This window comes from Salvelinus namaycush, chromosome 20 (assembly GCF_016432855.1).
Source record: "Salvelinus namaycush isolate Seneca chromosome 20, SaNama_1.0, whole genome shotgun sequence".
Lineage (NCBI taxonomy): Eukaryota > Metazoa > Chordata > Actinopteri > Salmoniformes > Salmonidae > Salvelinus > Salvelinus namaycush.
Window position 1 is genome coordinate 38,602,985 of NC_052326.1, and position 27,560 is coordinate 38,630,544.

Below are 27,560 nucleotides of genomic sequence, written 5' to 3' on the forward strand. Positions count from 1 at the left end.
GGTTGCTCTGTACTTTGCTCCATGGGCTGCTGAACCCTTTTATACTCTCAGCGACTTCTCCTATCTCTCTCATATCTCAATGGCTTTTCCATTATGCAACAAAACTCAATAAGCCTCATTCACCTGTTTGAACAAGGGTTTCTGCTGCCTTCACTAAAACTCTGATAAACTTCATACATCCTTGTTTTAAGATATTATTAGCTGACAATTAAAAAGTAAGTCTGTTTTCAGTTGTAATAATTTGCAGAAAAGTACAACCATAGGGACGGGGATCATTAATAACCCCTTAGCCTCTTCAGTACACCCTAGCCCCTAAGACTAGCCCTTGCACCTTAGCTAGCCCCCTTCTCCTACCACCAAACCCCCTATATACTTATACAAATTTACCTTGAAATGGGATAGATGTAAATGATATGGTGAACATTCCACCAAGTCCAGCTCAAGGTTGAGCTCAGCCCATATACCTATCTTATGTTTCAGTTCTCCTTGCAGTGGGCTGGAGGTTGGGGTAGGGAAGTGCCTCTGGGATAGGGGTATGAGGAGTGACTAAAGGGTAAGGGGCAAGGGGTCGATTTAAAAATGAACGTCAGGCTTAAGACAGACCTGTGTAACCTCATGATCTGCCTGGCAAAAATGTTGGTACTTGCCAAATAGTTAGGTTGGTTTATCTGGCTGTAGTGTAATTGTAATAATGTATTACAATGCAGCCATATATAAAGTGCAAAATAACAGATATTTCTAGCTTAAATTGACACATTTTGATGGGGATTTTGTTATTATGTTAAATAGGTTGACGCACCAGTGTGTCAATCGACTATAGGGGGGTAAACGAGAAGTAGCTGTTCTGGAAACAAGAAATCCCGGTCTCCCTTATCTGGTTTAGAGAAGCCGGATATGTTCAGGGAATCCAGAATTTTTTAAACCATCTTTCAGGGAATACCTTGCTGGCTAGGGATAGAAGCTATTGCCTTTTCCCATTTGTTCGGCTAATTTCCACCCCTGATCATAGCTAGCTAGAAAGGTTTTTGGTAAACTATCTAGAAAACATAGGCTAATAAGCAAGCATTTAAGCCTGTAAGCTATAGCTAATAAGAAAGCTAACTAAGCTAGCTAGTGAATATGCTTCATCATATTAATCTAGCTAGCTAAAGAGTTGTAATTTTATCCACAGTAAGCTGTATAATGGTATAGCTAATACACCCAGCTATCGAGATGGATAATGTGTAATTAAATTATCCTAAACTGCCTCTCAGTAGCTGTCATTGCCGGTGGAATGTATTCATGGATGCCAATGGAAGCCAGGCTTCCGCAAATTATTTTACCCACACTACTGATCACTACAAGTTATCTTGTTCCCTCTTCTGTTTACCTGGCTATGCAAATGAGATGACATCATCAGTCTAGGTAGGGGAATGAGGAAAGAGATGTGAAATTTCTGAACATTTGTGGGAGATTTGATATCTTTCTGCTGAATAGGATGGTTTACTACAGTTTAGTCGTTGATGTCATATCACGACACATGGAGAAAAATTATGTTATGTAGTCAAAATTGGCTTTTTAATGTCGGTAGCACCATATGATATTAGTGTTTTTCAAATGCCCGGACAAAAGTATTTAAAAGAAAATTATTCCTTCCTATCTGTCACACCCTGATCTGTTTCACCTGTCTTGTGATGGTCTCAAACCCCCACCAGGTGTCTCCCATTACCTCATGTGCATTTATACCTGTGTTTCCTGTTTGTCTGTTGCCAGTTCGTCTTGTCCCATCAAGTCCTACCAGCGTGTTCCCGTGGTTCCTGTGCTCTAGTTTTTGTTTTTCTTAGTCTTCCTAGTATTGACCTTTTTGCCTGTCCTCCTAACCTTGATCCTGCCTGCCGTCCTGTACCTGCCTGACTCTGATTTGGATTATGACTCTTTGCCTGCACCTACTGATTGCCTGCTGTCCTGTACCTGCCTGACTCTGATTTGGATTACGACCCTTTGCCTGCACCTACTGATTGCCTGCCGTCCTGTACCTGCCTGACTCTGATTTGGATTACGACCCTTTGCCTGCACCTACTGATTGCCTGCCGTCCTGTACCTGCCTGACTCTGATTTGGATTACGACCCTTTGCCTGCACCTACTGATTGCCTGCTGTCCTGTACCTGCCTGACTCTGATTTGGATTACGACCCTTTGCCTGCACCTACTGATTGCCTGCTGTCCTGTACCTGCCTGACTCTGATTTGGATTATGACCCTTTGCCTGCTTTGACTTACCTTTTGCCTGCCCCTTGTACTGTAATAAACTATGAGACCCCTGTGTCTGCATCTGGGTCTTAGCCTGAGTCCTGATCATCTCAATATTTGGACAATATTTAATTATATAATCACATAGTTAAATATGTGCAGTTTTCTTAGGGGTTACAACAATTTCACAACACTTTTTCTGTTGAAATTCAACCTCGGACGGTTCCACCACATGACATTTTTACAGTTTGACATGCCATAACTGTAAAAATGTATCATTCCTTGTGATAAATTGATGCAGTGCCAAACAGAATGTACATGTAGAAATGTACTGTAAGAAGATTCTTTGTATTTATAGTTTTTTTAATATAAAATATTATCATTGGACACAAATAACAGGCCATATCAATTGCCCACGAATGTATAGCCACACCAAGTCAAAGCTCTATAATGGAAGGTCACAATGTTGAAGATGATAACTTAGGAGTAACCCAAAGTTACTAAGTTAACCAACTTAATTCTCTGCATATCTGCAATATTGTAACAAATCATAACAATTAGACTGTCCCCATTGCCTAGATCTTTCCATATATTGTACATGATATGACACTGCTGGTGTGATTAAACATTTTATGCAGTAGTCTAGTATTTACTGTTTGCCGGAAACAGTGAACACAATAGCACACATTTCTCTGATGACATTCTGTGAACAAAACACTTCACAGTGAATTTTGCATTCACTGATAACATTTGTATTTAAAGTTTTGCAAAATGTGGTCTAAGATATGCAAGTCAGGTAGAAAGAAAGTAAAATAATCAGAAGTACTGTAAAAGTACTGTAAGTGTATTTGAGCATTTGCCCATTGCTGTTCTGCCATAGATACGTTTCAGCACTGATCCAGAAATTGCTTTTATACTATTGAAAAAAAACTGTAAGCCTCTCCTGAGCTCATTGTGTTGAGAATTTAGTTGCGATGGAAGTTCGGGCTATATACTTTAAATGTATATTCCTCAAGGGGCAACAACACATGCAGTTCAATCTGGATTTTACCCATCTGCAGGGTGATGCAATTTTTCATTTAGTGATATGTTTTTTAACTACCTGTTTGGGAGATATTATGTATGGTTAAATGTTTTCTGAGGCATTGCCAGTGCTTAATTTGTAAATCGGGAGGAGCCGGAACAGAACGTGAGCATGAGAGGGAGGTGACCTGGGGAGTTCTGAGGTACCAGAACGCATGAGATTTTTTTATTTTTTATAAAGCATTGCATGCATATCGTTGTATTTGCGTAATGGCATACAGCAGTAGAGCAGAGGCACTTACAGTAGTTGCACACATGGGGGAACATTTTTAGTAGCCTAGGGTCCGGGAAAAATTTTGCCTTTTATAAACGCGTTTCACGCAATTCTATGTTATTTTACATGACTGGAGACTTCTCTGAATCTTTTTTAATACCGCACAAATGATCGAAATGGCAGGGGACTTTGACACTGACAAACTAAGAATCTGAGATCCATAAAAACGACCTTGTCTTGAATCCATCAATAGCCTAGGCCTAGGTGTGTGGAGATACATAGTGTAGGCTTTCTCTATGAGGAGGAAATTGTAGTCCGAAAAATGCTTTCCAGTTTCACTTACTCACCCAATGATGCGCACACTCGCTTTTGGTAGCCTACAGCATAGTCTTCTCTTTTCAGCTGGAGCCATTTGCTTACCTACCTGTGTTTTTCCTTGATTGTATTTGAAATATTGCGAAATGCCTGTTTTGTCTGCGTGTTGTTTGTCTGCATGCTATTCCTTGTTATTGGGCTACAATCCAAAGCTAGGCAATTAAAAAAATATATCTATTGGTCATCTGTGGTTAAATTATAGGCCTTCTTGCGCTGTAGGCTATTCTAAATTATTTCATTTATTTCTGAACAGACAGCAGTAATTATATAACTTTGGCACATGTATTTCAATTTATCAGGGGTACTGCAGTTCCTTCAGAACCCTTAGTGCGATTCTATAAATAAATAAATGATGAAGTGCAATGCTGGAGATATGAGAGTCTATCAGAGCAAAGAGGGAGAGAGATCATAGAAAGTGAATCTCATTCTAGGTATGTGAGAGACACTGGCGCGCTTTCAGTTGGCTTTTCATAGCCGATCATTCAGAGTGGGGTCACCTGCTACTCTCCTCCCTTCCAATGGCATACTGTTATGTTCAGGTCAATGTTTTCTTTCACTTTCTGTCATGTGCTGGTCAAAGCAAGAGTCTGGACAACCCCTCCCTCTTTTTGTCCTTGTCTCGCTTCTCTCACTCTCCAGTTAATGTCACATTTCCCGGCCCTTTCACCCACTGATCACCGACCAACACTGGATGTTCATGGATGTTTAACCAATCATAGACGTCTGTTTCACAAGTTTGAACAGCACAGTACAGTACAGTGAAGTAGATTATAGGTTAGTAAAATACAGTGCATTCGGAAATTATTCAGATCCCTTGACTTTTTCCACATTTTGTTAGATTACAGACTTATTCTAAAATGGATTAAATTGTTTCAATCATTAATCTACACACAATACAATCTACACACAATCATCAATCTACACACAATACCCCATAATGAAAGTAAAAACAGGTTTATAGAAATTTTAGCTATTTTATTTAAAAAAAAAAAAAAACCTTAAATATGACATTTACCTAAGTATTCAGACCCTTTTCTCAGAACTTTGTTGAAGCACCTTTGGCAGTGATTAAAGCCTTGTGTCTTCTTGGGTATGACGCTACAAGCTTGGCACACCTGTATTTGGGGAGTTTCTCCCATTATTCTCTGCAGATCCTCTCAAGCTCTGTCAGGTAAAATGGGGAGTGTCGCTACACAGCTATCTTCAGGTCTCTCCAGAGATGTTCAATCGGGTTTAAGTCTGGGCTCTGGCTGGGCCACTCAAGGACATTCAGAGACCTGTCCCAAAGCCACTCTTACATTGTTTTGGCTGTGTGCTTAGGGTTGTTGTCCTATTGGAAGGTGAACCTTCGTCCCAGTCTGAGGTCCTGAGCGCTTTGGAGCAGGTTTTCATCAAGGATCTCTCTGTACTTTGCTCTATTCATCTTCGCCTCGATCTTGACTAGTCTCCCAGTCCCTGCCACTGAAAACATCCCCACAGCATGATGCTGCCACGACCATGCTTCACAGTAGGGATGGTGCCAGGTTTCCTCCAGACGTGACGCTTGGCATTCAGGTCAAAGAGTTCAATCTTGGTTTCTTGTTTCTCATGGTCTGAGAGTCCTTTAGGTGCTGTTGGGGTTCGTTCCTTGTTCCTTGTCAATCATTGGCTCATTGGTGAAATTAGCATTCAGACAATATCTTTAATTAAATCATTCAAAAACCTTTATTAATGCAATTGCAGACAGAAGTTGACAACAGGAACATAGCACGCATGTTTCCGAGTAAGTTCTGCAAAATAGAAAAGGGTCCGAGTTGTTTTATTATTCCTACTGTCATATATCTTAGTGATGTCACTGCCTACGTCATTACCTTCTACTCATGAGACCAAAACCATGCCTACACAGCGATATAAACAAGAGTTTTAGTGTTATCTAAAATAGCAGTAAATGTCCACTCCCCAAGTTGATTTATAGTGGAATGTCTGACTAGTCTGTTATCTCTTACACTCCCCTGCAGAGTTCTGTCTCAGTCACACATTTCTCAGACAGTTTCTTTATAAGAGGCAGAGATTAGAAAAGACTGTGGAACAGTATTAAACCTTTATAATGAATATATATATTGTTAATCTGTAGTCTAGGATCCTATAAATGTAAGGAGGGAGGGGTCTTGTAACCCCTCCCCTTCTATTAATACAACATAAGCATAATCAATTATTATAATACATCAAACATTTGGTACAGCCCCTATCATGACCCCAAGGTGAAACTGACATTTCCCCCTTTGAGACTAATTAGTCTCACAGCTTCAATCATAATATTCTCCTCTGAAATCAAATATATTAGGCAAATCGTCCGGATCCATTTGATCCCAGGGATGGCCTGCTAAAGGGAGAAACAACTTCTGAGGTTCCTGGAATTCTGGCGGGAGTGGGGTGAGTCTGGTTATACTCCCATTCCTCCTGAGTCCTGGGAAGAACCACACGAGTTGAATAAACAATGGGATTAAGAGAAACCAGAAATGCACCAGTATCACCTTCAGCACAATTTGTATCAGCTTCCACCAACACCATCACATTCAAGAGCAGTTACAGTCATTTTCTTACAAATGTAAACAGTAACCAAAATCACCAAACCTCCTACATGTATAGGAGTAAACTATGAAAACAAAGTCAACATAACTTTTCCCATCACATTTCCAAATTTAGCATTAAACCAGTCACCAATTTTGTCAAAAACAGATTTTTCAGATTTTGAGAGAGTTTTACTAAGATCAGCAATCTTATCAATTATTGCAGTCATATTCTCAGAGGAGTCAGGGAGGAGCATAACACAATTTTCAGGATCAATAATACCTAGTACGTTACAGTGTCCTCCTTCCTTCGCCAAAAGATCATCTAAAGCCAACTCATGGCGGCTGACGACTGCTTTCAGATTTTGGACATCTAATGAGAGTTGGCTAAATCCTCGGAGCGTTAAGATCATATGGGCCTATAAAGAATAGGTTAAATTGTTTACCCACTTTCCTAGGACAGCCACACCCCAGGAGGGTATGATTGACATACCAAAAATCTCACCCGGGTGTAGGACACGATCATAGGCATCCTGATTGTCTGGGATGAGTCGTTTGGCACGCTGCAGTTCCCCAGAGTTGGTTTTACCTGTCTCATTGAAAAGATCGGTGACCGGAATTCTTAACATGTACATTTCTATTCTCCCCAAATAACAACACCCCCCCATCCAGGAGGTCAATTGAGATACCCCTTATTACTGCATACCCACATTCATCCAAAAGGTGCTCCCATGCCTTCCTCTATCCTGGAAAGGTTTACACCTGTCACCTGTTACTGTACGTCTAGCACACTAAAATCCCCTTTAGCACAGTTTCTCCTATCACTATACTCTTCTCTCAGTTGACCAATATATACATGACAAGCTCTAGTATCTCCCATATCTTCCCTCTACCACATTAGGTAAGTTTGCTCCCTTCTTGTGACCAAACCAACATACATGTGTCCCATAATCCCCAAATGTTCAACAGTCTTTTTAGCCAAGCACTTTATTATACATAAAGCAACAGAAAAGCACAGTAGTACTACCAGAAGTGGAACAATCATGGCAGACAGGAACATCATTACCTTACCCATCACGTTTGCAAATACACCATTAAACCAGTGTCCAATTTGGTCAGAGATGGTGTTGACAGCTTTTTCCAGAGTACCTCCTAATTTAGCCATGTCATTAATAATAGCTGTCATGTTGTCAGAGGAGTCAGGAAGCAACATGACACAGTAATCCTCATCATTTATTCCAAGGGACCTGTAGGCCCCTCTGTCTTTAGCCAATATGTGCCATTTCGTCTCTGGTCACTACTGCCTTCAAATTCTGCACATTTAGTGACAACTGAGTAAAACCCTGTACTATCAGATTAGTAAGGGCCTGCATGGAGTATGTCAAATTGTTAATCCCCTTACCCTTTACTACAACTCCTGCACCTGGAAAGATTACTAGGGCTGCCATCTCTACCTGAGACAGCACATGTCCATAAGCTTCATTATTTTGAGCCACTGCTCTTTTAGCTCTGCCATTCGATCTGAAACTAAATAGCAAAGAACTGTTCAGCAGCTCAGAAACAAGTAATGTTGCTACTGTCAGTTCATTTTCCCCTGATAATAACACCCTTTCCATCCCATGGGGAGGAAAATGTAGCCATTACCCCCACAGATCCAGAGATGATCCGGAGGTGTCCCCATGCCTTTGCCTATGTTTGACATATTTACCCTATTTATCAATTGTTGCCCATTCAGTACATCAAATCTACTGATATCTGTTTTTAGGCCTGTGTAAGACAGGCAATTAGTGGTGTTTCCTACATCCACATTCCCTGAGTTGCAAATACAAACAGAGGGAGTTATTGTGGGTTTTAATCCTGTCAACACAACATCTCCTTTATCATTTAGGGGCTTTACACTACCAGTCAGATACTCTCCCCATTGTACTTTTGGAGGTCCTTTGCATTTAATCAGCTGGGAATTGTTACCTGGTTGTACTCTAGGAACCTTTTTCCACCTTGGCTATTTAGTCTCAATGGGCCCACCCTCCTTAAATTCTTTAGCTGCATCTGAACTATTACCTATTGGATAAACCACATTCCCATGCTGCTTCCTTCCCCCTCGTGACCAACATCAGAATAGTATAATCGCTGTTTCTTTGTCAAACCCTGGTATTGTTCCTTTGCATAAAATGGAGTAATCCACCTCCAAAATCATTCTTTCCAATTGGTACTGCCTAGGTTCCCCACAGAAAGGCTGTGGACGTCGGTTTCTGGAAAATCATTACCCGTGTGCCAGATGTGTTCCCCTTCCCCTGTGATCCTTTGTCTGTCACTGCTTTCACCCATTTACTATTCTCCACATCCGCATCCCCGTCCACAAACGGAACCAGTAGGATTTGGAAAGCAATAATTACCCTGCATGTGTGTTTCCATGGTTGCGATGTTCTTGTTTCACAACCATAGTGTGTGTGTATGATGGTGTCCTCGACATCTGATGACTCTTCAGGTTTTGTGGCTGAACCCTCTGTTGGTTCTTCTGGCCTTTGGTCTCGGCCCTTCTTCATCCATCAGATGTTCTTGGGGCCCTGCTCTCCCTCCCTCCAGTCGCTCATCCATGGCTTCCACTCTGGGAGATGCTTGCAGTGGGAGAGATGATGCCAGCCAGACCTCTCCGCTACCCACAGGGCTGTTAGTGTTACCATGGTTACCTGGAACGGACCCATCCATTGTGGTTGGTTCCATTTTCGCTTGTGGACCCTAAGTTTCACCCAGTCTCCAACGTTTATGGGTAGCTCGTCAGGGTCTTCACCTGGGATTGGTTCTGCTGCTTTCCTAGTGTGAGAGTGGGGAAAACTTACAACAGAAGTTAGTTCCTTCATGTACTCAAGATGGTCACACTATATCTCAGTTATGTCTATCTGTTGGTCAGTCATAGGTCTCACCCCTGGGGTGTTCATTGGTCGTCTTGTTAACATTTAATAAGGTGTACACCCAATACTTTTGTTCAGGCTGCTGCGCATTTTCATGAGGACAAGAGGTAATCCCTCTACCCATGTCATTCCTGTGGAATGGCATAGTTTGGTAAGGGAGCCTTTCAGGGTCTGATTAGCCCTCTCAGTAACTCCCGTTACTCCGCGGTTGATAGATGGACAAACTTCTGGTCAACACCCATCATTTTGGCCATTTGGGTAACCACATCTCCTATGAGATGGGTCCCATTGCCTGCAGACAAAACTCAGGCACTCCGAACCTGAGTATAATTTCCCTAACTAGCAATTTTGCAACTGTTCGCGCAACGCAGTTGGCGGTGGGATTGTTCCACCCACCTGGTAAACCTGTCAATTATCACCAGGCAGTATCTCTTTCTTTCTTTTCGCTCAACCATGTCTATGAAATCCACAGCTAGGTGGACAAAAGGTCATTTTGGAGTGGGAACTTCCCTGGTTGCAGTGGAGTTCCCTTGTCTATGTTATATAACAAACATGTCACGCAATGATAAATGCAATGATAACTGTTTTATGTGCTGATTACAATTTTGGCAAAACCATTGGGCGGTTTTTCACCTCCTACTTCACCTCCTACTAAATATCCCCCTTTGACGAATGGCTCACTCCATGAGCCAATCAGCAAATATTAAAGGTCATGGTTGATGGTAAACAGGGCATGCCAGACAAAAGATGTATCCATAATCCAGACCTTGGACAGAGAGCACACCCTCTCTCCCTCCACACCTGGTGATTGAGAATATCAGCCTGCTGCTGTTTCTCAAGATCAGTAGTTTCAAATGACACAAACGACTAAAAATAGAATGCATGTGTGTGACAACAGGAAACAGCCAATTTGGCCACCTCATCAGCTATGCTGTTACCAATTCTAGCATAATCACACCAACCCGTGTGTGCCTCAAACTTAACGATAGCCAATGTGTTAGGTTTCACATAGCTTCAATCAACGGTTCAACATAAGGTCTGCTTTTAATAGGTGTGCCTGTGGTATTAGTAAACTCTCTTACTCTCCAAATCCCACACCATGACAAACAAACCCCAATAGCATATGTTGAGTCTGAGTAGACAGTAAGGGCCTTCCCTTCCCCCAATTCACAAGCTGTGTTCAGAGCTAATAAATCTGTCTATTGCGTTGATAAATGGTCTGGTAGGGGCCGTATAACCTCAATATCACCTTCCACATCTACTACAGCAAATCCTACATGTTTCTTCCCTGGGCTTTGATCTATATAGGCAGAACCATCAATGAACAGCACCATGTCAGAGACAAGCAGAGGTTCTTCAAACAAGTTTTTGTCCAGTACACATTCCTGGGCTGTCCCAATGTTATTATTACTGATGATTTGCTCAGAGAAGCCCAAACAACTTGTCCAGGTTTTCCTAAACAGAAACAGTGAACTCCAGTGTCTATTAGAAATGGTAGGTCATGTCTATTAACATTAAGAGTAACCATTAGCTCTTAATTTTCATAATTGAATTCATACTGGGGACACTGGAGCAGGGAAGTCGGGCACCTTAATTTTTGATTCTGAGGGAAACAAGAACTGTTGGTATTCTGATTTCCCATTGGCCATGGCTGTCCTTTGTCATTAACTTGTCCTCCTTGTACATGTGGCATAGGTGGCCCCTGGGGAGCATTTTCAGCTCCTGGAGAGTGTCACGGCTCCTCCTCTGCCTTGCAGGGGCGGTTCCTCCTGCAGGCAGAGGAGGGTCGTTAGTGATTGGAGCCACCTGGGCTCAGGGTATTTAAACTGCTGCTTCACTAATCTCTCTCTCTCTGCTCCTCCAGGTATGATCCTGTTTTGTTTGTTCCTTTGTAGTTTTGCATAGTTTTCACTCAGTCATATTCACACACACAGATTCACGCATCCATGCATTTTACATACACCTTACATTATAATACTTTCACACCTCATTCCTTTTCTTAGTTTGAAGTTAATAGTTTTGGTTTATAATAAAGAACATTTTTAATTGGCCTATACCTGTTGTTCGTGTCCCCTCATTTTTGTCACAGGCTATGAGCCGGCTTGTGACAAGTGGGGGCTCATCCGGGATAGTAGTTAACTTGGGTTAGTTTAGTTCAGATTGCCACATTTTTTGGGTTGGGCCAATTTTGTTGAAGAGAGCGTTGAGAGCCATGTGTTCTTTTGGTTCAGTTAGCTTGGTAGCTAAGCAATTCACTCTGTGTTTTTCTGGGTTTTGTTCAGGTGGGAGTCCTCTCCTGTTCAGGCTTATCAGCGAGTGTCAATAGGAAGCTTGTGGTGTTTTTGTTTTAGGTGGCAGTGAACGTGGGTAGAGCATCCCTTTCCCTTTTCCCCTACATCGGCTCGGGAGCACCTCCGTGGTTATGGGGGGGCCGCCAGTTTCTGGTTGTCTTTTCCACTCCACTGGTTTTGTGTGCATAAAACCCCACCACATGTGACTGCACGAAGACCAGGGCCAGTTAGTTAGTAGTTTTTTGGAGGATAGTGGGGTGTGGCTCCTGTCCTTGAACCCAGACTGACAGCAGGTGAGTTGTGTGTTTTTGGAGCAATTGTAATAGTTGTATTGGTTGAGGAAAATGTCTTCCGTTTTGTTCAAGCTCCTTCAGAGTTAGCCTTAGAGTTGTGTACTAAGGAGCAGTTAATTGAAATTGCTGAACATTATCAGATTGAGATTGTTGATAAAAAAATGAAAGAGACTGTTAACTAGATTAAAGCAGGGTCTTAGGGAAATGGGTGTTTTTGGCAGTCAGCCTGCTAGTAGTGAGGGTGCAAGTTTTCAGTCTAGCCCTTCATTAACTTTTGAGCAGCAGAGGGAGCTGTTGCAAATGCAGTTAGAGAGAGCGATTGAGAAATGCTAATAGACCAGAAGGACTACCACAGTTTGATGTTTCACAGAATCTTCGTTTGTTGCCTAAATTTGATGAGTCAGATCCAGACACATACTTTACTTTATTTGAGCGTATTGCGGAAGCTAGAGCTTGGTCAGATTTGGACATGACTATGTTGTTGCAATGTGTACTTACAGGTAAAGCACGTGAGGCTTTTGCAGCACTGAGTGTAGCTGACAGTGAAGTTTTTGCTAAAGTTAAATCAGCAGTTCTGAAGGTCTACGAGCTTGTGCCAGAGGCATATCGTCAACGTTTTCGTTACAGGAAAAAGTTAGATTCACAAACCTATTCTGAGTTTGTTCGTGATTTGACTACTGCATTTAATCGTTGGTGTACAGCTTCTGAAGTTAGTACTTTTGAGGGTCTGTCTAATTTGATTGTGTTAGAACAGTTCAAAAATTCTGTGTCTGACCAGGTTGCTACATACATGAATGAACGTAAAGTTAAGTCTCCAAGTGATGCAGCAATCCTTGCAGATGAGTACAGGCTAACACATAAAAGCCATTTTGAGTCAAACAGTGACATGTACCATAAAACTAACTTTACTCCTAGGAATAGTAGGTCACCTTTTTTTGGAGCTTCTTTCCAAAGGCCTCAGCAGAAGTTTGGGTCTGGAGGACTTGAAGCACTGGTTAATGCTAATACCTGTCGCTACTCTTTAGTTGAAGGACATTAGAAGAAAGATTGTCCTCGGCTTCATTCAAAACAGTCAGGTCAAGTTAAACCTGCTATGATGGCAGCTCCTCCTCACCAGGGTGAGCTGTTTCAGCCACTAGTTGAGTTTGATTCTCAGTCTTCCCACTGATTTTTCAGCCTTTATTTCAGATGGTGTAGTGTCCCTGGTAGATGGCAACCAGAATGTTAAAATCAAGATCCTAAGAGACACTGGAGCTTTAGATTCTTTTATTCTGGAATCTGTTTTGCCGTTCTCTAAAGAGTCTGATACTGGCCGTTGTGTAGTGGTATGGGTTTAGTTCCATTCTCTTGTCCTTTACATGAAGTTACCCTAAAATGTGGTCTAGTAGAGGGTGATGTAGATGTTGGGGTTAGACCTCAGTTGCCAGTAGAGGGAGTCCACATGATTTTGGGAAATGACTTGGTAGGTAGTAAGGTGTGGGCAGATGGGAAACTAAACATCTGTAAGAAGCAACCTTCAGTGTCCCCTGCAAGGGAATCTCCGGATCAAAACTGTTTCTCCTGAGGTATTTCCAGTTTGTGCGGTTACCTGCGCAGCCTCTCGTAAGGAGATTGAGAGTAAGCCAGAAAGTCTTGAGTTGCCAGTCAAACTCCAGACAGAACAGTTGACTAGTTCTAGAGATTTATTGATGGCTGAGCAAAAGGCCGATACTACTTTGGCTGATCTGTTTGATAAAGTGGTTGCTGATTCAGTGGTGAGGAATAGTGCTCAGTGTTATTTTCTTCTTGATGGGCTGTTGGTCAGGAAATGGGTTCCACACTATGATCAGGGTTCAGGAGAACCAGTCTTTCAAATAGTTGTACCTACTACTTTGCGAAATAAAGTGTTGCAAACTTCACATGGTGATGTGGCAGGTCATATGGGTGTTCGTAAAACTTATGATCGCATACTTCGTTATTTTCTGGCCACGTTTAAAGCGGGATGTATCTCAGTTTATTAAAACTTGTCATGCGTGTCAGCGCACAAGTAAGCCAAACCAGGTCTTACAAGGTCGGTTGAAAAACTCCCAGACTTAGCAAAACCTTGGGGTTTTGGTAGATCATTTAGACTCTGAGAAATGTGATGAATTGGTAGCTCTTATTAGAAACTACCCTGTTTTCTGACACTCCATCACAAACCCACTTAATTGAGCATGATATAGACATCGGAGATGCTAAGCCTATCAAACAGATTTTATCGTGTATCTGAGGAGAAGAGACTGAAACTGGAAACAGAGATGCAGTCTATGTTGGACAATGGTATTGCGGAGCCATGTTGTTCAAATTGGGCTTCACCCTGTCTTTTGGTCAAAAAGTCTGATTTCACTTTCAGACCTTGCACTGATTATAGAAAAGTTAACAATGTAAACTCAAAATGTGAGTTTGCCAAAGCCACAGTCACATACCTAGGCAAGGTTGTTGGTCAGGGATTTGTCTGTCCCGTGGAAGCCAAGGTTCAGGCTGTGAAGCAGTTCCCACAGCCCTCCACAAAGAAAGAACTGATGCGCTTCCTGGGAATGGCGGGGTACTACCGTGCTTTCTGTGTAAACTTTTCGGTAGTAGTGTCCCCACTGACCAACCTGTTGAAGGCCAGGGCTGAATTTCTGGTCCACCCAGTGTCAAGAGGCATTTGATGCAGTTATGGCTCTTTTGTGTTTGGCACCTGTGTTGGCAGCACCAAATTTTGGGAAACCTTTCAAATTGCAGGTAGACACCAGTCAAATCGGTGCTGGGGCTGTGCTTCTCCAGGAGAATGATGAGAATGTTGAGTGTGCAGTCAGTTTCTTCTCCCGGAAATTTAATAAGTATCAGAAACTATTCTGTAATTGAAAAGGAGGCTTTAGGTCTCATTTGGGCTTTACAGCACTCCGAGGTCTATGTTGGTTCTGGTTTGACCCCTTTAACTGTGTTCACTGACCACAACCCACTTGTTTTTCTGAGGTCCCTGCAAAATCCCAACCAGCGCCTGATGCGTTGGGCTTTGTTCTTGCAACCATTCAACCTTGATATTAGACACATTAGTGGTAAGGATAATATCATTGCTGATGCTCTGTCCCGTGCTCTTTAACCTAGCTTGTATCTTTTCTCTGCTGACCCCTACGGGCTGTCTGCGCCTCTTTCCTCTTAAATTGCTCCCCAGGTACCAGGGCTGCTGAGTTTGAGGGGCGGACAGTCAGCTGGGGGACACGGGGCTACTGCTAGGAGCCGGGATTGGTATCCTTTTTTGGGGGGGGGGGGGATTTGGATTGTTTTGAATATGTTGGAGGAAGTTGGGTTGAGGGTGGTACCCTCATTTTAAGGAGGGGGATGTCACGGCTCCTCTGCCTTGCAGGGGCGGTTCCTCCTGCAGGCAGAGGAGGGTCGTTAGTGATTGGAGCCACCTGGGCTCAGGGTATTTAAACTGCTGCTTCACTAATCTCTCTCTCTCTGCTCCTCCAGGTATGATCCTGTTTTGTTTGTTCCTTTGTAGTTTTACATAGTTTTCACTCAGTCATATTCACACACACAGATTCACGCATCCATGCACTTTACATACACCTTACATTATAATACTTTCACACCTCATTCCTTTTCTTAGTTTAAAGTTAATAGTTTTGGTTTATAATAAAGAACATTTTTAATTGGCCTATACCTGTTCGTGTCCCCTCATTTTTGTCACAGGCTATGAGCCGGCTTGTGACAAGAGTGGTACTGTGGCTGAGGAGCATATTGTTGCCATGGTGGGTAGTACACTCCAGAATGTGCATTAGCAAAGTTTCCTCTTCCTCTGCCCTTGCTGTAACCACTTCCTCTTCCATATCCCCTGCACTGCAAACTCATATGCCCCAACTGGCCACATGTCCAGCATTGAGTGTTTTTCCAGTCACAAGAGGCTCTGGTGGGCCCATATCCTCTTCCAGTCCATGGTTGGGGGTCACCATAAGGCTGCATGGGAAAAGGCAGGTACCAGGTGTGACTGTAGGCTACAGGCTGTGGTTGTGGTGGGCCTGTAGAAACAACTTGAGCAGCCATCAAACCCACCACTTCCTTTCTCGATCTGTGCAAGCTGGGCCTTCTTCAGTACAATGTCTAGTCCTCCTTTCCTCGATTTCTCATCATACTTTTGTATCTTCCAGTTCCTGAACCAATGTCTGAGATACTCTTCTTTCTCTCCCCCAGTCTTTCTGTCCCATCCTATTTCATCTTCAACCTTTTTTCTGATGGGTTCAGGGAAATTCTTGGCAGTGTAATCATAGAACATGCATTCTCCAGTGTCATTCTGGTAATATCTTTCTTTGAGTTCCTCATTCCATATTGCTTTAAACTTTTCAAGCCATTCTACGTAATCTGTGTTTTCGCCGAGGGCCACATGGCTTAGTCTGGTCATATCTCTTACAGTGGGGTATTCATATCTTAGAGTTCTCCACAGGGGTGCTCGGACTTCACGCAATACTGTTTCAGGTGGCGCATCATCGATGCGGGCTCTCAACAACAGAGTCTCCAATTGCCCTGGTGTCATCCTCGCCAGCAGCGCCTTGAGGTCCCCCAGGCAAAGGTTTTCGTTATGCCCGTGTAAATGCTCAGTCTATATCCACCCATCCGCTCCTTCTGAGATACTGGGCATGCCTTTCACTGCTGTTTCCAGGTCTCCAATACTCCAAGCCTTGTATTCCTGAGTCACCTGTCCCCCTGGACCCATACGATACACCAAGGGCATCATGGAAAATGTCTCTTCCTTTCTATCTCTCCATAAATCTCCCAGTTCTTCTTCTACCTCCCTCTGGTATCGTCTTACCATATCCTTGGCTTGTCTGACCTCGTCTTTTAGCTTTTGACTTTCGTCCACATCATCTGTGTCCATTGTCTCTTTAATCTTGTCATCAATTAGCATTTGTTGATCTTCCATCAACTTTCTCTTCTCTTTTCGTAATGTATACAACTTATTATTTGCCAGTCTTGTTTCTTCTCTCTTTCTTTCTTCCCTTTCTCTCTGGTCTCTGAATAGGTCACCCATGGATGGTAACACTTTGTACTTTACTTTTACTTCTTTAGTAGTTTGTTTGTTTTCTACAGGCGGCCATATGTCTATGGTCTTCCAGTCTGTTCCTTTCTGTGGAGTGAGGTGACGAGGGAATCTCCCTCCAGGAACTGTGCCTCCTTTTTTCATCCAATTCTATTGTTCTCATACCACTTGTTGCTGCTGTTGTGTCATCCACCTCCTTCAGAGTCCACTTGAGGATAATTGTGGTTGCTTCTCCATTTTCTTCTGTCAGTGGTATGAGAGGGTAAATCTGTGTAGTCACCCAGGGATCCTCTGGGTTGATTGTCATATGACGGCGGGGCTGTGGGGAGTACTCCTGTTCTGCCTCTGTCCTGACCCAGTTCTGCCTCTGTCCTGACCCAGTTCTTTCTTCCCACACTCTATTCTCTCCAGCTTTAGTTTTGTCACAGTAGCCTTGTTCACGAAGATCTGTCCTTCCAGCATCATTCCTATCACAGTTTCTGATACAAGGGTACTCTTCTTCATCCCCTTCCTTTTGTCCATTGTTCTTGTCTGAATGATCTCCTTGACTAAATCCAACCTAGTCTTGTTGAATGAACCAGCCATTGGATATCTATTTTCTCCTGTCATCTCTGTCCAGACATGCCATTTCTTAAAAATGAATGTAAATTCCACAGCAGGAAACTTATTTTGCATATATTCAACAGGCGTGACAGGCTTCATTGCGCCTATCTCCTCATTCTGTTTTGACTGTGCCATAGTGCTCTGGCTTTTTATTTAGATAGTCTGCGTGTAATGTGTTTTCCAATTTCTATAGGTTTGTCCTAAGTGGGTGTAATATGTAGGAATATGCCTATAGAGAATAATTTATATCTCTTTTCAGTGTGTGTTAAACAACAGTGGGTGATACTGAAATCCTAATTCTACTCTCACTTAATCCAGGCTATAGTAAATGGTTCTACTAAACTCAAATATATTTCACACGCGGGCCTCAGACAACCACATGCTAGACTTCAATTAATAATATTATATCTTAAGGGTGTAGAGGAACAGTAAGATGTTATACACCAGTGCCCGGTGTAGAGGAACAGTAAGATGCTATACACCAGTGCCCCCTGGTGATAGAATCACAAAGTAACTTTTTTATGAAAATTTCTATAGAAATTTCCTTGTAATATGTTTGCTGGTATTCTAAGGATTGTACATTTCCTATACTGTCCTATGGAAGGAAAGTGTCACTAACAAATACGTTCAACCTTTTATTCTAATTCCAACCATTTGCCTCCTGTGTCTGCATCTGTGTCTCCCCTTGTGTCATGATGGTATGTGTGTTTGTAATTGGTGAAGGACAGTAGGTGCATCAAAACCAGAGAAATAATACTGAATAAAATGTTTAAAAAAGGCTGTTACTCACCTGATAATGTTATGGCCACCGGATAACATAAGAACTTATGCAGACAAATATATTACGTTATGCCATCTATTTTGTGAAGTGCACCAGTCCCTCCTGCAGCAAAGCACCCCCACAACATGATGCTGCCACCGCCGTGCTTCACGGTTGGGATGGTGTTCTTCAGCTTGCAAGCTTACCCCTTTTTCCTCCAAACATAATGATGGTCATTATGGCCAAACAGTTCTATTTTGTTTCATCAGACCAGAGGACATTTCTCCAAAAAGTATGATCTTTGTCCCCATGTGCAGTTGCAAACCGTAGTCTGGCTTTTTATGGCGGTTTTGGAGCAGTGGCTTCTTCCTTGCTGAGTGCCTTTCAGGTTATGTCGATATAGGACTCGTTTTACTGTGGATAAAAATACTTTTGTACCGGATTCCTCCAGCATCTTCACAAGTTCCTTTGGTGTTGGTCTGGGATTGATTTGCAGTTTTTGCACCAAAGTACGTTCATCTCTATTTCAAGGTAGGCCTTGAAATACATCCACAGATACACCTCCAATTGACTCAAATGATGTCAATTAGACTATCAGAAGCTTTTAAAGCCATAACATATTTTTCTGGAATTTTCCAAGCTACTTAAAGGCACAGCCAACTTAGTGTATGTAAACTTCTGACCCACTGGAATTGTGATTATAAGTGAAATAATCTGTCTGTAAACAATTGTTGGAAAAATTACTTCACCTAGGGGTCATGATTGGGGCTGTACATTTTTTAAATATATTAGAATAATTTATTATGCTTATGTTTTATTAATATAAGGGGAGTGGTTAAGACCCCTCCCTCCTCACATTTATTGCGTCCTAGACTACAGATTAACAATATATATATTCATTATAGTTTTAGAATTGTTCCACAGTTGTTCGCTCTTTCTCTCTCTCTCTCTCTCTCTCTCTCTTATAAAGAGACCCCTCTTAGAAATGTGTGACAGACAGAACTCTGCAGGGGAGTGTGGGAGATAAGACTACTCAGACATTCCACAATAAATCTACTTTGGGGAGGGGACATTTATTGCCTAGCTTTTAGATAAACACTGAAACTCTATGTTTGTATAGCTATGGATGCAGGGTTTTGGTCTCAGGAGTAAAAAGGTAATGACGTAGTCAGTGACATCACTAAGGCGGGACTTTGGTTTAATAAAACAACTTGAGACCTTTTGTTTGATGCAGAACTTACTCGGAAACATGCGTGCTATGTTCCTGATTGTCAACTTCTGTCTGCAATTGCATTGGGTTTTGAATGATTTAATAAAAGATATTGTCATAATGCTAATTTCACAAATGAACCAATGATTGACAAGGACGAAGTAGGAACGAACCTTAACACATGCACGAAGTAGATGTCCTAACCAACTTGCCAAAACAATAGTTTATGAAGAAATGCGTGGAGTGGTTGAAAAACGAGAGTTAATGACTCCAACCTAAGTGTATGTAAACTTCCGACTTTAACTGTAAGGTCCCACAGTTGACAGTGCATGTCAGAGCAAAAACCAAGCCATGAGGTTGAAGGAATTGTCCGTAGAGCTCCGAGACAGGATTGTGTCGAGTTACAGATCTGGGGAAGGGTACCAAAACATTTCTGCAGCATTGAAGGTCCCCAAGAACACAGTGGCCTCCATCATTCTTAAATGGAAGAAGTTTGGAACATCCAAAACTATTCCTAGAGCTGGCCGCCCGGCCAAAGTGAGCAATCGAGGGAGAAGGGCCTTAGTCAGGGAGGAGACCAAGAACCTGATGGTCACTCTGACAGAGCTCTAGAGTTCCTCTGTGGAGATGGGAGAACCTTCCAGAAGGACAACCATCTCTGCAGCACTCCACAAATCAGGCCTTTATGGTAGAGTGGCCAGATGGAAGACACTCCTCAGTAAAAGGCACATTAGCTTTTGATGGCGCCGACGGAGATGGCAGCATCGTGACTAGCTCTTAAGCAACGTTATTAGCTCAGGAATTGTTTTGTGTCATTACATACAGCTGGGAAGAACTATTGGATATTAGAACGCCGGTAACTCACCAGAACTTCCAGCATTACGATCAGGATTACATCTTCCCTGGAGCAGATCCTTTGTTTGCTCTCCCGAGAGCAAGCAAACGTTTCCAGAGGATGACCCAAAACAACGCCGGCGAAGCAGAAGTACTCGAGCCGGTCTTCTGGTCCAACTTATGAAGCGTGTACACCCGAGTATTCTACTCGCTAATGTCCAATGTCTGGATAATAAAATAAAAGCTCAAGGCGAGAGTTGCTTTTCAGAGGGAAACCAGGGATTGTAACATACTCTGCTTCATGGAAACATGGCTCTCTCAAGATATACTGTCTGAGTCTGTAAAGCAAGTTGGGTTCTCAGTACATCGTGCCGACAGGAACAAATATCTCTCCGGGAAGCAGAAGGGTGGAGGTACTGTATATGTTTTGATTAACGATTTATGGTGTAACTTTGATAACATACAGGAACTCAAGTCCTTCTGTTCACCTGACCTAGAATATCTCACAGTTAAATGCCAACCGTACTATCTCCCGAGATAATTTTTGTCAATAATAGCCACAGCGGTCTATATCCCCCCCAAGCAGATAACACTACGGCCCTCAAAGAACTTCACTGGACTTTATGCCAACTGGAAACCACATATCCTGAGGCTGCATTTATTGTAGCTGGGGATTTAAAAAAAAGCAAATTTGAGGAAAAGGCTCTCAACTCTATCAACTTATTGATTGCTGTACTCGCGTTGCTTAAACCCTCGACCATTGCTACACTACCTTCCAGAATGCATATAAGGCCCTCCCCCACCCTCCATTCGGCAAATCTGATCAAGATTCCATCTTGCTCCTCCCCTCCTATAGGCAGAAACTCAAACAGGAAACACCTGTGGTGAGGACTATCCAACGCTGGTCTGACCAATCGGAATCCACGCTTCAAGATCGTTTTGGTCACGCGGACTGGGATATGTTTAGAGTAGCTTCAGAAAATAGTATCAACACATAATCCGATTCGGTGAATGAGTTTATCAGGAAGTGCATAGGAGATGTTGTACCAACTGTGACTATTAAAACCTACCCCAACCAGAAACAGTGGATAGATGGGAGAATTCGCGCAAAACTGTAAGCACAAACCACTGCATTTAACCAGGGCAAGAAGACCGGGAATATGGAAGAATACAAACAGCAAAGCAATCAAGCAGGCTAAACGTCGGTATAGGCACAAAGTTGAGTCCCAGATCAACGGCTCAGACACGAGATGTATGTGGCAGGGTCTACAGATAATAAAAGGAAAACCAGCCACGTCGCGGACACCGACGTCTCGCTTCCGGACAGGCTGAACACCTTCTTCGCTCGCTTTGAGGATAATACAGTGCCAGCGACGCGGCCCGCTACCAAGGACTGTGGGCTCTCCTTCTTCGCGGCCAACGTGAGTAAGACATTTAAGCGTGTTAATCCTCGCAAGGTTTCCGGCCCAGATGGTATCCCTAGCTGCGTCCTCTGAGCATGTGCAGACCAGCTGGCTGGTGTGTTCACACAGATATATTGAAATATCTCCTTATCCCAGTCTGTTGTCCCCACATGCGCCAAGATGGTCACTATTGTCCCTGTACCTAAGAAAACAAAAGGTATTTGAACTAAATGACTATCGCCCTGTAGCACTCACCTCTGTCATGAAGTGCTTTGAGAGACTAGTCAAGGATCATATCACCTCCACCTTACCTGCCACCCTAGACCCTCTTCAATTTGCTTACCGCCCCAATAGATCCACAGACGATGCAATCGCCACCACACTGCCCTGTCCCATCTGGACAAGAGGCATACCTATGTAAGAATGCTGTTCATTGACTATAGCTCAGCATTCAACACCATAGTACCCTCCAAGCTCATCATCAATCTTGAGGCCCTGGGTTTGAACACTGCCATGTGAAACTGGGTCCTGGACTTCCTGACGGGTCTCCTCCAGGTGGTGAAGGTAGGAAACAACACCTCTTCTTCGCTGATCCTCAACACTGGGTCCCCACAAGTGTGGGTGCTCAGCCCCCTCCTGTACTCCCTGTTCACCCATGACTGCGTGGCCAAGCACTCCTCCAACTCAATCATCAAGTTGGCAGACGACACAACAGTAGTAGGCTTGATTACCAACAACGATGAGACAGCCTACAGGGAGGAGGTGACGGCTCTGGGAGTGTGGTGCCAGGAAAATAACCTCTCACTCAACGTCAACAAAACAAAGGAGATGATTGTGGACTTCAGGAAACAGCAGAGGGAGCACCCCCTCATCCACATCGATGGGACCACAGTGGAGAAGGTGGAAAGCAGGTGCTTCTACACCTGCATTGCATGCTGTTTGGGGTTTTAGGCTGGGTTTCTATACAGCACTTTGTGACATCAGCTGACGTAAGAAGGGCTTTATAAATAAATTTGATTGATAAAAAAAAAAATGAAGTACCTTGGCGTACACATCACAGACAATCTGAAATGGTCCACCCACACAGACAGTGTGGTGAAGAAGGCAACAGCGCCTCTTCAACCTCAGGAGGTTAAAGACATTTGGCTTAACACCTAAAACCCTCACAAACTTTTACAGATGCACAATTGAGAGCATCCTGTTGGGCTGTATCACCGCCTGGTACGGCAACTGCACCGCCCACAACCACAAAGCTCTCCAGAGGGTGGTGCGGTCTAGCCAACGTATTACCGGGGGCAAACATCTCGCCCTCCTGGACACCTACAGCACCCGATGCCATAGGAAGGCCAAAAAGATCATCAAGGACATCAACCACCCGAGCCACTGCCTGTTCACCCCGCTATCATGCAGAAGGTGAGGTCAGTACAGGTGCATCAAAGCTGGGACCGAGAGACTGAAAACAGCTTTTATCTCAAGGCCATCAGACTGCTAAACAGCCATCACTATCACATCAGGGGTGTCTACCTGTCGACACAGATTAGGAATCACTGACCACTTTTAGAAATGGATCACTAGCCACTTTAATAATGTTCCATATTTAGCATTACTCATCTCCATATGTATAAACCACACTCCATACAATTCTACGTTATCTTAGTCACTTTTAAATTGTGTTTACTTATTGCATCACCCATTTCATATGTATATACTGTATTGTATTCTATACTACACCACTGACTTTTAAACAGCCATTACCAGCACATCAGAGGCTGCTGCCTATAGACATAGATTAGGAATCACTGGCCACTTTAAGGAAATGAAACACTAGCCACTTTAATAATGTCTCCGTATCTTGCATTACTCATCTCATATGTGTAAACTGTACTCTATACTATTCTATGGTATCTTAGTCACTTTAATTGTTTATAAATATTGCATTACCCATCTCATATGTGTACATGTACTCTATACTATGCCACTGTGTCTCAGTCCAATGACGCTCTGTGTATTTTGGGTATATTTTGTGAAACTGTTAGATATTACTTGTTAGATATTACAGCACTGTCGGAGATAGAAGAACAAACATTTTGCTACACCCGCAAAAACATCTGCTAAACACATGTATGTGACCAATAAAATTTGATTTGATTTGACAGCCCGCTTGGAGTTTGCCAAAAGGAACTGTCAGGTTCACCTTGGGGTCATGATAAGGGCTGTACCAAATATTTGATGTATTATAATAATTGATTATGCTTATGTTGTATTAATAGAAGGGGAGGGGTTATAAGACCTCCCTCCTTACATTTATAGGGTCCTAGACTACAGATGAACAATATATATATATATTCATTAGAAAGGTTTAATATTGTTCCACAGTCTTTTCTAATCTCTGCCTCTTATAAAGAAACTGTCTGAGAAATGCTAATTTCACCAATGAGCCAATGATTAACAAGGAACGAACCCCAACATTTGACGAGCTTGCCAGGAGTGAGTGTCCACCCCGGTTGGAGGAGATTCCACACCATGGTGCCAGAGCTCCAAATTAAACATGGTAAGCAGACACCTGTTTAATATAAGTCTGTAATTAATTGGCATTCACTGGTGTGGTTTCCCTCTAACAAGTAAGTGGCAGCTCACTTACTCTAAAATATAGACATACCCTTTGAATATGACATGGTTTGGATAAATTACTTAACGGGCTGTTGTTGAAATGCATGATGTCAATATAGGATGAATGAAATTAATGATTGATGATTTTAATTTTGGCTAGTAATGCAAGCGACCATTACTGAATACTAGTTTTTTTGGTTTTGGAGAGGTGGTTATAATACTCATCTCTTCTATTTTATTTCGGGTTGTAATGCGGGTGACCATTACTGAATACTAGTTCTTTTGGTTTTGAAGAGGTTGTTCAGTGTTAATCATCTATTTTTATTTTGGGTTGTAATGAGGGCGACCATTACTGAATACTAGTTTATTTTGAAGAGGTACCCAGTGAATGAGTTGAGTTGTTTATGAATAGTGAGTTGTATGTTTCCTTGTTTGTTTGTCTGTGGATTTTGGCGGGGTTTATTGGCTAATGGCCCAATGGCGGAATAAAAAGTTAGGAGCATCATGAGGCAGGAAAATTATGTGGATATATTGAAGCAACATCTCAAGACATCAGTCAGGAAGTTAAAGCTTGGTCGCAAATGGGTCTTCAAAAATGGACAATGACCCCAAGCATACTTCGGTATGCTTGGGGTAAAATGGCTTAAGGACAACAAAGTCAAGGTATTGGAGTGGCCATCACAAAGCCCTGACCTCAATCCTACAGAAAATATGTGGGCAGAACTGAAAAAGCATTTGCGAGCCAGGAGGCCTATAAACCTGACTCAGTTACACCAGCTCTGTCAGGAGGAATTGGCCAAAATTCCCCCAACTTATTGTGGGAAGCTTGTGGAAGGCTACCCGAAACGTTTGACCCATGTTAAACAATTTAAAGACAATGCTACCAAATACTAATTGAGTGTATGTAAACTTCTGATCCACTTGGAATGTGATGAAAGAAATAAAAGCTGAAATAATTCATTCTCTCTACTATTATTCTGATATTTCACATTCTTAAAATAAAGTGGTGATCCTAACTGACCTAAGACAGGGAATTTTTACTAGGATTAAATGTCAGGAATTGTGAAAAACTGAGTTTAAATGTATTTGGCTAAGGTGTATGCAAACTTCCAACTTCAACTGTATATAGACAGGTGTGTGCCTTTCCAAATCATGTCCAATCAATTACATTTACCACAGGTGGACTCCAATTAAGTTGTAGAAATTTCTCAAGGATGATCAATGGAAACAGTGCGCACCTAAGTTCAATTTCGAGTCTCATAGCAAAGGGTCTGAATACTAATGTAAATAAGGTATTTCTGTTTTTTATTTTTGATGTGTGCAAAACTTAAAAAAAAACAGTTTTCGCTTTGTCATTATGGGGTATTGTGTGTAGATAATAATATTTTACCAATTTTAGAATAAGGCTGTAATGTAACAAAATGTGGAAAAAGTAAAGGGGTCTGAATACGTTCCGAAGGCACTGTACAGTACAGTACTGTAAAGTAGAGCACACTATAGTAGAGTACAGTATAATTGACTATTGCACTTTACTGAACTCCACGGGACTTTACTGTATTGAACTAAACTGTACTGTACTGTACTGAACTCTACTCTACTATGCTCTACTGTGCTGTACTGTGATGTCCAAACTTGTGAAACATGTAGGTCTATGATTGGTACAGATTTGGTCCGGTCTGGAACAACCACGTTTGATCTTGTTTGGAGGCAAAGCTCATTAGAATAATAGCCAGTGTGTAGAATAATACCCAAACATTCAAAGGAGGATATTACATTTTTCTACCTACTCAGGATACTTCACCATGAAGAGAATAACATTCACAATTATGCATTTCTGTCCTATAGATCAGGGACCCATGATGTAATTCTGTTACCATCATTCTATTACCGGGTGTTAATCCATTTCACTTACTGTAGTTCAATAACCAAAATCAATTTTTTTCATCATAGCTGACACCCCATTCTTTCTGCAGACACGTTTTGGAAAACGTGGTTCACATAAAAACTGAGGGAGATTTTACAGTTATTCTGATATCAAACTTTACATCTACACATCTGTTCTTCGAGTAAATGTGTTTTTGTAAAATGTTCTGTGGAAGTTGTTAAAAGCAGTCCTTGTGCATATATTTATAAGGTTTATTTAACTTTGCAAACAATGTTTTTGGTTTTTCATTCCGTTATCATTGAATTGCCCAGTAACAACTTCCATGAGGATTTGTTGACCTCTGGTGGCGTCTCACGCAGCAAATCGTATAATTGATTGGAACAAGATACAAAAGATAAAGGGGTGTTTACCAGATTAACCGATTTTCTACAACACGCAATTTTATTCGTTGAGATATGTTTTGAATTTGAAATGACATTGGTAGATGTTTTTGTTTTATAAAAGTCGGTAGCTGTAATTTATATGACTGATTTATTGAATAACAATGGTCATGGAATAAAACAATACCTCACTTTCGTTTCCACAGATGGTGCATCCCAGAAAGTTGTTTTCAACTGGTCCTTGTTTAGGGAAATTAATCCGTATTCGAACGTTCGAATGAGAGTTGTTATCGAGTTAACGGACGTTTTAAATGTGAAAGTAGTTGTGGCTTTAGTTGGCTTTTAAGCCAGCTAGTTAGCTACCAACATAAATCAATTCCCGAGTGTGTTTTAGCAAATCGCAAAGGCAGAAAAGGTTTCAACAACCAAAGCTACATTCTAGGACCCTACATCATGTCAGAATGGTTAATGTTGTGTTTGATTTTCGTCTTGTTGAGTCTTGTGACAATAGTAGGGTACGTTCTGTACTCGGGGCTGTTGTCAGAAATACACATCCGGACTGGTTCTCCTCCAATCAAGAACATCACAATCGCCTACAAGTTCAAACAGGGACCATATAAAGAGTGTGGACAACTTTTTACTGAGAGTTGCAGCATTGGACGCAATCTGTCTAGTATTGGAGTGTTCTACGATGATCCTAAAAAGGTAAACTAGCTAGCTATAGAACACAACCCCCTGCCTGCGCAGTGCTAGCCAACTTCCCGTGCACACATACATCATTACTAGAAATCAGATTTTAGGCCTACTTATCAGCCCGTATTTAGTTATGACAGTATACTCATAGTGATATGCATACATAAATCCATTTTCTACGAATTGGTATATTTGA

At 42.1% G+C, this 27,560-nt stretch overlaps 1 protein-coding gene and 1 long non-coding RNA gene across 4 annotated transcripts in view; one reads left to right on the forward strand and one right to left on the reverse strand.

Annotated features, from left to right (window-relative positions):
• Positions 1-5,580: 5,580 nt before the first annotated feature.
• On the reverse strand, positions 5,581-27,192 carry LOC120065329. Of its 3 annotated transcripts, none has more exons than XR_005478664.1 (3): positions 26,859-27,192; positions 8,846-11,130; positions 5,581-7,038 (listed from the first exon to the last, which is right to left on the reverse strand). It is a non-coding gene; the product is annotated as an uncharacterized LOC120065329 (long non-coding RNA). The 3 variants fall into 3 exon arrangements; XR_005478665.1 differs by lacking the exon at positions 26,859-27,192 and having other exon boundaries at positions 5,581-6,346; positions 6,943-7,038; positions 8,846-11,160; XR_005478663.1 differs by lacking the exon at positions 26,859-27,192 and having other exon boundaries at positions 8,846-11,160.
• LOC120065328 (testis-expressed protein 264 homolog) overlaps positions 26,879-27,560 on the forward strand; it is an 86,563-nt gene continuing 85,881 nt past the window's right edge. The window contains exon 1 of the mRNA XM_039016237.1: positions 26,879-27,376. Coding sequence (XP_038872165.1) covers positions 27,125-27,376 — 252 coding nt within the window. The 5' untranslated portion in view covers positions 26,879-27,124. The remainder of the gene's footprint in view (positions 27,377-27,560) is intronic.